Here is an 11,533-nt window from a genome sequence, read left to right on the forward strand (position 1 = left end):
TTAGATCCAGTGAAGTCGTGTCCCACCAATTTTTCTCAGGATCAATATTGTCCCCCACCACTTTTTGAAACATTGAGGCAAGGATGTACCTAATACAAATAAATTAAACATCTCCAGTTAATTAGCAGAGCATTCATTTAGTTAGCTATTAAATAAGAGATCTAGCGCTAAAATGTGTTGTTTTTTAAATCAAGCTGAGCGCTCGTTGCCGCGGCGATCAGTTGCATGGATACAGTGTTCTCTGTGGCTCGCGCAGTCTTCACTCGCGTCAATCTATACATGAATATCAGATGATGTCACCAACGTCTCCTCACTGTCGTCACTCAATTCTAAAACTTGTCTTCCGCCATCTTGAGTACCTGATTTCGGCAAGATCGATACGTCAGACGCAAAGGATATTCTCTGGCCGAGCCCGAACTTGCGGGCCGATATTTCCCGTCACTATCCTCGGGCCGGGCCCTTGATCTAGAGATGTGCACTCCCAATGCAAAAGAGTGCGGCGCGGGACTAGATTTGATGGCCGAGTGCGAGCGGCAACTCTCTGTGTGTGTGCGCGTTGCAGGGAGAATAAAACGATTCGCGAGACTCCCGCAAACTAGAAATATCTATGAATAAAACATAAAAACTAATACATTTTTGCAGAAAAGCAACAAGAACTAAAACAAAATAGAAACGATTTACAGGCCAGGGTTTCCTTTTAAAACACGTTTGCAGCGTTGAGCGATGTAGCCAATCACAGACATATGTGTTGATTTCTTCAACGCAAAGGCCAATCAGAAGCATTTAAGATAGAGGTTTTGAGCAGTGAGGGGAGTATGTGCTCAAAACGGACTTTTTGTTCAGAGCTCTGAATGCCGACAAATCCTCTAATTGTAACAAACAAAGTGTATATATTATGAAAGATTCATTGTGCAGTCAGCTTAATTGATATTAACAGAGATGTGAGATCGCGATTAACTGATGTCAGCTTTTTAGGAATTATTAAGGGAGCGCACTTTGTGCGCATTCAGTCAAAATCCTTCAATCATATCATGCCCAACCATGCACGCAGCTGCTTGCTTTTATGTTATAACAGTGGTGTGCAAACTCTCTGTGCAGAGTTCATGTTGTCTGTGGTGGGTGGATGTAAATGATAATGAGCTTACGCTAGTTTAGGGCTGTGCGATATCACGATTTATGATCGTGGATTAAAATATATCCACCATCTGCTTTTTAAGAAATGTCGTAGTATAGTGCATTCTATCAGTTCTGGCGCCTCCGTCTCAGCATAGGCTACAACGCAACGTATATTCACATCAAATGTTAACACAAAGGAACGGGACAATGCAGTTCACATAAGTTCATTATTTGCATGTGCTAACAAGTCATTCACGTGTTGATGCGCGGTTCTAACGAGCGCTTTTCTGAGCGCGAACACCCGAAGCGCACGCGCACTAAGCCTGTCTAACAACAGCGACAGGTTAGTGAACGAAGTTATCTTTCTAGTCTTATTGCGCGAATACTGTCAAATACACACAGGGTTTACATAAACACAGTTGGTTATGTATAAAGTGAAACAAACAGAGAAAATCTGCTTCCTAGCTAATTCCGTCAGTATTGTAGACAGTACCCGGCAGGTACTCAAGATGGCGGCAGTCAACTGGAAAAAGAGAGGATGACGTAAGAGGTCATGTGACTGATATTCATGTATAGACTCTAACCACTGATGAACATATTCAGTTTTGATGAGAGAAAAAAAAACTATATGAGTGCGGATTAGAACCCGTAACCTCTGACACGCTTGGCAAAAGATCTCCCACTAGACCATTTAAAAACTCAAAGAAAATTTGCTGATCGATGCATAAGGGGTCATGCTTAATCCACAGTCCTCAGCCTTCAAAGTTCAGAATGTATATTGCTTTTGGAATAAACAGTTTTTAAAGCGCGTTGTTCTGGAGGCGATTGTCCTGTAACGCCTCCCAGAGGGCAGTAACTGGAAGGCATAATGTGCAGGGTGGAAGATATCAGAAATTATCTTGTGGGCTCTGTGTAGTGTTTGTGGTAGAGTGATTCAAGGGATGGTAGGGGTGAACCAATGACTTTAGATGCTCTGTTGATGATACGCTGTAATTTCATCCGGGAAAGTGAGTCAAGACTGCCAAACCAGACTGTGATGGATGTCAAGTCAAGTCATCCTCATTTATATAGCGCTTTTAACACTGTAGATTGTTTCAAAGCAGCTTTACAGAGATAAACATATAATTTAAGGTAACAGAGATTGGTTTGGTTTTATAGTGGCTCTTGAAAAATGTTTTTTCCAGCTAAAGTTAGTTTTGATTGATTCACTTCCGTCTAAATGATCATTTGTTATTAAATTAGGGGCCGCTAAGACGACACCGTTCTCTCTAAACAGACTTTAAACGTGAACCTGTGATAGACGCTGATGGCGTTCACATGCGCATTAAGAATTGATTCTATAGTTATGTGCGTTTGAATATATGTGCGCAGGATTGTAATTCCTTACAAACCATGCCTAAACAAACTACTTGTCTATAAATTTTGATGCAGAATTTTTATTTTATCTCATCACTTTGGGTAGGTACGCGAACCGAAAAATTCCACAACGCTTTATCTGTAGAGTGGTTTAGGGATCCTCCATAGGGAGAGGCTAGTTGGCACTTCAGCACTGCATTGTCATCGGGTCCAGGCGAAAGTCCTTCGTCAGATCTGGAAACGGCCTGGATCCAGATGGCTGCGGGAAAACCTCGGGATAAACAAAGACACTAAAATTAGCGTAGATGCCATTCTTCTTATGATGTAACGAGTACATCAGGATATGAGGGAAGTGTTCCCAGTTCCGGCTGACCTAATCTAAGCAGCCTAATATTAGATTATAGAAGTCTATAGAGTGTTATGTGAATGCTAGGTCAAAGAGATGTGTTTTTAGTCTAGCTTTGAACTGACAGACTGTGTCTGCTTCCCGGACAATGTTAGGAAGATTGTTCCAAAGTTTTGGTGCTAAATAGGAAAAGGATCTACCGCCAGCAGTCGATTTAGATATTCTAGGTATTATCAACTGGCCGGAGTTTTGAGATCGCAATAGACGTGAAGGACTATAATGTGTTAAGAGCTCGCTCAAGTACTGGGGAGCTAAACCATTTAGTGCTTTGTAAGTAATCAGCAATATTTTAAAATTTATACGATGTTTAATAGGGAGCCAATGCAGTGTTGACAGAACCGGACTAATATGGTCGTACTTCCTGGTTCTGGTAAGAACTCTAGCGGCTGCGTTTTGAACAAGCTGTAGTTTGTTTATTAAGCGTGCAGGGCAACCACCCAGTAGAGCATTACAATAATCTAGCCTTGATGTCATGAACGCATGAACTAGTTGTTCCGCATTTGTCAATGAGAACATATGACGTAATTTAGATATATTTTTAAGATGGAAAAATGCGGTTTTACAGACACTAGACACGTGACTTTCAAATGAAAGATTGGTATCAAAGAGCACACCCAGGTTCCTAACTGACGCCGAAGACTTAACAGAGCAGCCATCAAGTGTTAGACGGTATTCTAGGTTATTACGTGTGGAAGTTTTTTGTCCAATAATTAGAATCTCTGTTTTTTCAGAATTTAGTAGTAGGAAATTACTAGTCATCCAATTTTTAATATCAACTATGCATTCCGATAATTTTGTGAATTGGTGAGTTTCGTTAGGTTTGGAAGAAACATAGAGCTGAGTATCATCAGCAAAACAGTGAAAGCTAATTCCATGTTTCCTAATGATATCTCCTAAAGGTAGCATGTACAGAGTGAACAGCAGCGGTCCTAGTACTGAGCCTTGTGGTACGCCATACTGAACTTGTGATCGATAAGACATCTCTTCATTTACTGCTACAAACTGATAGCGGTCAGATAAATATGATTTAAACCATGCTAATGCAATTCCACTAATGCCAACATAGTTTTCTAGTCTATTTAAGAGAATGTTGTGGTCAATGGTGTCAAATGCAGCACTAAGATCAAGTAACACTAATAGAGAGATACAACCACGATCGGATGATAAGAGCAAATCATTTGTGACTTTAATGAGAGCTGTCTCAGTGCTATGGTGCGGTCTAAATCCTGACTGGAAATCCTCGCAGATACCCTTTTTTTTAAGAAAGGAACACAGTTGTGAGGATACTGCCTTTTCTAGTATCTTTGACAGAAAAGGTAGATTTGAGATCGGCCTGTAATTGACTAATTCTGTAGGATCAAGTTGCGTTTTTTTAACAAGCGGTTTAATCATAGCCAGCTTAAAGGTTTTTGGTACGTATCCTAGAGACAAAGATGAATTAATGATGTTAAGAAGAGGATCTATGACCTCTGGAAGCATCTCTTTCAGTAGTTTAGTCGGTATAGGGTCTAACATACATGTTGTTGATTTAGATGAGTTTGCAAAATTCTTCCTCTCCGATGGCAACAAATGAATCAAATTTTACCTCGGGGAGACTATAATGCACTCCCTGATGTGATGCTGTAGTAGAAGGTTGCATAGTTATAATTTTGTCCCTAATATTATCAATCTTATAAGTGAAGAAGTTCATAAAGTCATTACTGCTGTGTTTCTTGGAAACTTCTGGGCTTGAAGCTTTCTTTTTCGTTAGTTTAGCCACTTTTTCAAATAAATACCTTGGATTATGTTTATTTTCTTTTAATAGGGTTGAAAAATAAGCAGATCTAGCAGCCTTTAAAGCCTCTCTGTAAGCAATCGAGCTCTCCTTCCATGAAATCCGAAATACCTCTAGTTTTGTTTTCTTCCAGTTGCGCTCCATTTTTCTGGCTGCTCTCTTAAGGGCCCGGGTGTGCTCGTTGTACCACGGTGTTGGACTATTTTCTTTAATCTTCTTTAAGCGCAACGGAGCAACTGTATCTAAAGTGCTGGAAAGGAGAGAGTTAAAAGTTTCTGTTGCAATATCAAGTTCTTCTAAGCTATCTGGGATGCTGGGACGATGAAACTGATTAGGAAGATTATTGATAAAGCAATCTTTAGTGGCAGAACTGATAGGTCTAACATACTTGTAACACGGAGTTGGCTTTGCAGCCTTGGCTAAATGTAATTTACATGAGACTAGATAATTATCTGAGATGTCGTCGCTCTGCTGCAGAATTTCAACAGCATCAACATTGATTCCATGTGATAATATTAGATCTAGAGTATGATTACGACAATGAGTAGGTCCTGACACGTGTTGTCTAACTCCAATAGAGTTAAGAATGTCTTTAAATGCCAATCCCATTGCATCTTTTCCATTATCTACATGTATATTAAAATCACCAACAATTAGGACTTTATCTGCAGTGAATACTAATTCTGATAGAAAGTCAGCAAATTCTTTGATAAAATCTTTATGGTGCCCTGGTGGCCTGTAGACAGTTGCCAGCAGAATTCTCAAACTTGATTTATCGTTTACATTATATATTTTTACATTAAGCACCAACACTTCAAAATAAATATATTTTAAACTAGATTTTTTAGTGGTTTTGAAAATATTACTATAAATTACAGCAACACCTCCCCCTTTGCCTTTCAGGCGAGGTTCATGTTTATAACAGTAATCATGAGGGGTGGACTCATTTAAAGTAATGTAATCGTCTGGTTTTAGCCAGGTTTCTGTCATACACAGCACATCTAGGTTATAATCCGAAATCATATCATTAACTATGAGTGCTTTTGAAGTAAGGAATCGAATATTCAGCAACCCAAGCTTTATCGTTTGCTCATCTTTATTATATCTATTTTTTATTTGTTGAATATCAATTACATTTTTAACCTTAGATCGGTTTGGACGTTTTTTGGATTTCCAAATTCGGGGAACAGACACAGTCTCTATATGATGATATCTAGGTGAAAGAGCCTCTATGTGATGGGATTTATCTGACCTTGGTGACGCGAGGCCGCTAGCAGACGGTCGGTTTAGCCAGTTTGTCTGCTTCCTGACCTGAGCCCCAGATTGTCATGTTTTGTCTCTAAGACTATGAGCCAAATTACTAGAGAGAAGAGCAGCACCATCCCAGGAGGGATGAATACCATCTCTTTTCAACAGGTCAGGTTTGCCCCAAAAACTTTTCCAATTGTCTATGAATTCTATGTGGTAAGGATGCTTTCAACAATGGCCATGTAGAAGCGGAGCAGGAGATGAGACCTTACTCTGAACTTCTTAAGCTGTCGGAGATGAAAAAGTCTTTGCTGGGCTTTTTTGTACATATGATTTGTGTTGATTTTCCATTTAAGGTTGTTGCTGATGTGTGTCCCGAGGAATTTGAATGTATCAGTGATGGAGATGGGTTCACCTTCAATGAGCACAGGAGTGGTGATGAGTCCTATAATGGTTGTATCGTCCGCATATTTGTATAGGCTGACAGAGCTGTGGTGTGATGTGAACTGGTTTGTGTAGAGAGAGAATAGGCCTTTATCACAGTGCTCGTGTCGTCACTTCCAATGGCGGATAGTAGCGTAAAGCGACTTCCGGTTTAGTCTGTAGCAATGGCGGCGAGCACAGCGAGGAATTGTTGTTGCGTTCCTAAATGTTCTAATAGTTCTACTAAACAGCCGTATCTCAGTTTCCATTCTTTTCCAACCGACGAAGAAGCGAAGAAATTGTGGATTCATGCTATTCGGCGGGATGAAGGCAAAAGTTTTGCAGTTTTAAAGGGGAGTACGTACGTATGCGGGAAACACTTCACAGAATCTGACAACTCGTCAACAGCCGATCGTAAACGCTTGAAACGTGGAGTTATCAAAAACGATCCGATGTGCTAGATAAGGTAACGTTAAAGCGCCAACATTGCAGTGAACCAGAGATCAGTGACGAACAGCCTGTAGACTATTATGGTCCCGTCGCACCCACAGACCATGACTACTCAACACCTCCGTGTCCAGGTCTTTTGGATGCCGCAGCAGAGAGAATTAGAGAGCTGGAGGCTGAAGTGCGAGCTTTGACTGTCTCCCGCATTCAAATAAATAGACTTTGTCTCTCGGATGACGACTTCCGATTTTACACGCGCTTTCCCTCAGAGAAGATTTTCCGGATTTTCTGGACATCAATAGAACCATCAGCATCGAACCTTGTGTATTGGTCTAAGGCACAGAGACATGGTCTAGAGACGGTTCCAGGACCAAGCCCTAACAGAAAGCTTCAGCTTATTGATGAGTTTTTTCTTTATTGCTGTCGCGTGTCTGCAGGTCTACGAGAGAAGGTCTTGGCAGATATATTTAATGTGAGTACGACAACGGTCAGTCGAGTAATCATAACTTGGGCAAATTTTCTGTACCTTGTTTTGGGGTCTTTGCCTATTTGGATGACCAAAGAGCAAGTCAGAGCAACCATGCCAGCAAGATTTAAGGAGTACTGCCCAGATGTCCGTGTTATTTTGGACTGTACTGAGATCAGATGTGAAAATCCCACAGCACTTACACTACAGTCAGAGATGTTTTCACATTACAAAAACTACCCTACCTTCAAAGGCTTGGTTGGTGTTGCTCCATGTGGGGCCATAACCTTTGTGTCACAGCTGTTCACTGGATCCATCTCAGACAGGGAGATAACAAAACAGTCTGGACTTTTAGAACTGCTCGAGCCTGGAGACTGTTGTATGGCAGATAAAGGCTTTACCATAGAGCCACTGCTTGAAAATGTGGGAGCCAGACTTGTTATCCCTCCATTCAAAAGAGCAGCCCAATTTACAAAAGAGGAGACGAAACGTACACAATCAATAGCCTGTCTAAGGATTGTGGTGGAAAGAGTAATTCGACGAATTAAAGAAAACCACATCTGGGACTCTACCATTCCGCTCACACTGACAGGCACAGTGAACCAAATATGGGCAAACTGCTGTTTAATGGCTAATTACCAAGGCCCACTTGATGTAAATGATGCTGTTGTATAAAATGTATATACAGAAAAGAAACATGATTTAAGTTGACATCAATCAAATGTCTGTTATTTCATAACTTTAAGTTTAGTGTTTAATTTGTACAAAAATATTGAATTGTGAAAACTTGCATTTAATGTTGCAACATTTTTTTTAGTAAATTAGCCTAAAAGTTGCAAACTTAAAAATTGCATTGATATGTACAAGTATTGACTACAGTGATATGTACAAGTATTGACTGCATTGTGACAATTAAAAAGTTCAGTTACAATTTCTCATTTATTCATTGACAATTTACAGTGAACTTAGTTATGAATAGGCAATATAAAAAATTTAAGACAAAAAGATGCTTAACCAAAATAGACATTTGAAGAATCTTTAAGAGTTGTTTACCCAAAAATGGAATGTATGCCATACTTTGTTGCATACATATCATTTTTGGGTAAACTATTCATGTAACAGAAAACAAAATCAACATCAGCACTAGTTTAAGCACATCAGCACTCTTAAGAGTTAGTATGTATATATATATATATATATATATATATATATATATATATATATATATATATATATATACACACACACACATATGTACATACGTACATATATGAGAGAAGGAGAGAAAGTGCATTATGTACATCTAGGGTAAATTGCATACATTTCATGCATTTCATTTCAAACAAACAATCAATCAACACCAGAATTAGTTTAACAACTCCTAGAGTTAGAAAACGCATTTATGTATGCATTAAAGAAAAAAATGTCTACTTTGTCCCTCATCAAGACAATTAAACTCTCATCTCTCCAGATGCGCTGAATGGTTATATCTGTTTTGGTATTTGTTATAAAATCACACCAACTCAGTCCTGTTACTGCAAGCTGTCCCTGAACTTGCCAGTAGTATTTGTGGCTTTCCTTTAGCTTTGCTTGACCGTTGACAAATTTTGTGTGTGTCACCTGAGAAATGTCATCAACGTCAGGGCATTTTACCTCTGCAAGTCCAAAGGGAGGGTTCTCAGTAGGGTCATAGACTCTGCCATCAGGGCTTGTGCCAAGGTGTGGCGCATCAGGATGTACAACAAACCCACACTGTAAAACATTCACATTCATCATACCAGAGTACTGAAATAGAACTTCAGGCTCAAGATCCAGTCCACGCTTCATTGCAGAAGTCTGGCGAACCCCTTTGATGATTCGGGCAGCTAGTGCCTGGCTGGTCGACTCTCCTCTGACATGACACACCTCACGGAATCTACTCGATGTAATGCGTGGTGTACGCATTTGGTTCCATAGAGCAGACTGTGACTGATCCCGTGTGTCTTTTTCAATTATTGTGCTTAATTCTTGAGTGACTGCCAAGCTTTCTAAGAACAACATATCATGGAAATCCGGGACAAATTCAAATCTTCCTTCAAATTTGTACCCATCCAGAGGAAGCTTAGGGAAAGGAGGGGCTTCTGCATGTTTGACAGCATCCCTTGATGACTGTGCAGGGCACTGATAGGACAGCAAAGAACCTTTGGGTACCAGGCCAAACTTAGACTCCACAAGATTCATCTCTGACAAGCCATGCAGAACCTTGCAGATAAGTGGCTGAGGCCTGACACTTTTTAAAGACTCCACAGAAGAGAGCACCAAATTATTGGGAATAGGACCTAAAAACAAAGCAAAAAAAAATTTGAAATACTTTTCAAAGCACTTTAATTTGTACATCTTTTTGCTAGACATAAAATAATATAAATGTAATCACCTGTGTAGGCCCTGTAAAGAGTGGACTTAATACCACTTCTGCTAGAGGTTTTTGGCTTCCTCACAAGTAATCGATCCACTGCTTCAGGATGGATTCCCTGTAAAAAGTAAAAAATTATGTAAATTATGTTTCTGCTGTCAGAAAGTCAAAACTGTTTTCTTCATGTCCTTGGAGCATTGAAAACACATAGGACAAAATACTGTATGAGGTTGTCATAATTCATGCATTAAATAGTTAATAGCTGTTTACTATACCCGAGTCCTGGGCCTGTGCCAAGTCTGTAGAGTGCTTGTGCTGGGTATAGTGGGTGGTACCGTCTTAAGTTTCATCATCCTGTAGTGTGCGCTCTGAAACAGCAAGCCAACCAAATGGTTGCATAGCTCTTTCCCAGCCACACAGGAACAGCAGAAAGTACTGATGACAGGAGGATTCTCGTCGACTTTAAATGAAATCTAAATAAATAAAACATTATATAGTGTTTAAAATTAGAATACAAATGAAACATTAACATAAATTAACTGCAACAGCAGTCTAACATTTTTCATTTGAACACCTTTTCAAACAAACTGCAACCGCAGTCTAACACGCTACAACCGTAGCAACTATAAACACAAACAAATTTGTGTCCTCGAACTGGACCTAACTATAGTTCATCCTGAACAGGTAACCTGAAGAGAGTGTGGCACTTCGTTTTTCTTCATGGACCGGTAACACTGTGCCCTGATAATCACCTCACTATCTACAACATCAGATACTATTGCACAAAAACAGCATTATAATCACAACACCATAACACATCAAAATAAAAATCATTTTTTAATTGTTTTATCATTTCGTATTTGTAAGTTTAATACGTTACGGATTTAATAAAAGACAAAAACTTAATGGTTTAGCCAGCTAAGTTAGGTAGCATGTTAGCTACTTCGAGAGAATAAACAAACGTTCAAATTAAACTTACCTTCATAATTGAAGATGTAGTGTTCGTAGAAGAATTTATATCCCTTCTCAAGTTTGGATATTTTCGTTTGTGAATGATTTTCCACAATTGCGTAAACGTCGGTGATATGGGGAAGATCCCGTAGTGATATTGAAAACCTTCGCGCCGCCATTGCTACAGACTAAACTGGAAGTCGCTTTACGCTACTATCCGCCATTGGAAGTGACGACACAAGCACTGTGATAAAGGCCTATAGCCAAGGTGAGAGAACGCAGCCTTGGGGTGCGCCTGTGCTGAGGAACAGAGGGGAGGATGTATTATTATTAATCTTTACCTTCTGTTGCCTGACCGGGTTTATTGTATTAAATGCGGAACTGAAATCCATGAACAGGATGTGGGCATATGTGTTTGCGGACTCAAGGTGGTTCAGTATTTGATGAATTGCTAAATTGACAGTATCCTCAACTGACCTGTTGGCTCTGTATGCAAATTGGAATGGGTCCATGAGTGGGGTAGTGACGGATTTTAGGTGATTGAGTAAGATGTGCTTGAATGATTTCATGACTCCTGATGTCAAAGCAATAGGTCTGTAATCATTGAGGCAGGAGATGGTCTTGGTTTTGGGAATCGGGATGATAATGGATTCCCTGAAGCACTAGGGTACTGAGTTTTGACAGAGGGAGGCATTGAAAATGTCAGCAAAGACCCCAGCCAGTTCTGCAGCACAGTGGTGGAGAACAGTGGGGCAGATGTTGTCTGGGCCCCGGGGGCTTTATTCCTCTTACGTCCCCTGAAGATGCTCCTCACCTCCTCCTCGTAAATGGTAAAAGGGGGGGAGGGGGTCGGGGGGAGATGGTGGTGTAGTTGGTGCCTGCTCAAACCTCCCATAAAAGAAGTTGAGTGTATCAGAAAGCTGACTATCGGCATCAGGTGTGGGAGTGGGTACC

The 11,533-nt window shown here is 40.2% G+C and overlaps 1 protein-coding gene across 1 annotated transcript; it reads right to left on the bottom strand.

Annotated features, from left to right (window-relative positions):
* Positions 1 to 8,607: 8,607 nt before the first annotated feature.
* LOC143718446 (uncharacterized) lies at positions 8,608 to 10,759 on the bottom strand. Its single transcript, XM_077209507.1, has 4 exons — positions 10,608 to 10,759; positions 9,904 to 10,101; positions 9,650 to 9,746; positions 8,608 to 9,554 (listed from the first exon to the last, which is right to left on the bottom strand). Exons 1-4 carry the CDS (start codon positions 10,611 to 10,613, stop codon positions 8,608 to 8,610), a joined length of 1,248 nt encoding a protein of 415 aa, XP_077065622.1. The 5' UTR covers positions 10,614 to 10,759.
* Positions 10,760 to 11,533: the final 774 nt, after the last annotated feature.

This window comes from Siphateles boraxobius, unplaced genomic scaffold (genome assembly GCF_051911475.1).
Source record: "Siphateles boraxobius isolate OS27281-9 unplaced genomic scaffold, OSU_SipBor_1 61, whole genome shotgun sequence".
Lineage (NCBI taxonomy): Eukaryota > Metazoa > Chordata > Actinopteri > Cypriniformes > Leuciscidae > Siphateles > Siphateles boraxobius.

What these genes read in the sequence shown, in the direction of transcription:
- LOC143718446 (XM_077209507.1), bottom strand. An exon ending in GGCACAGGCCCAGGACTCGG is followed by an intron (nt 9,747 to 9,903) that starts GTATAGTAAACA and finishes TACTTTTTACAG; the next exon opens with GGAATCCATCCTGAAGCAGT. An exon ending in TCTTTACAGGGCCTACACAG is followed by an intron (nt 9,555 to 9,649) that starts GTGATTACATTT and finishes CTTTGTTTTTAG; the next exon opens with GTCCTATTCCCAATAATTTG.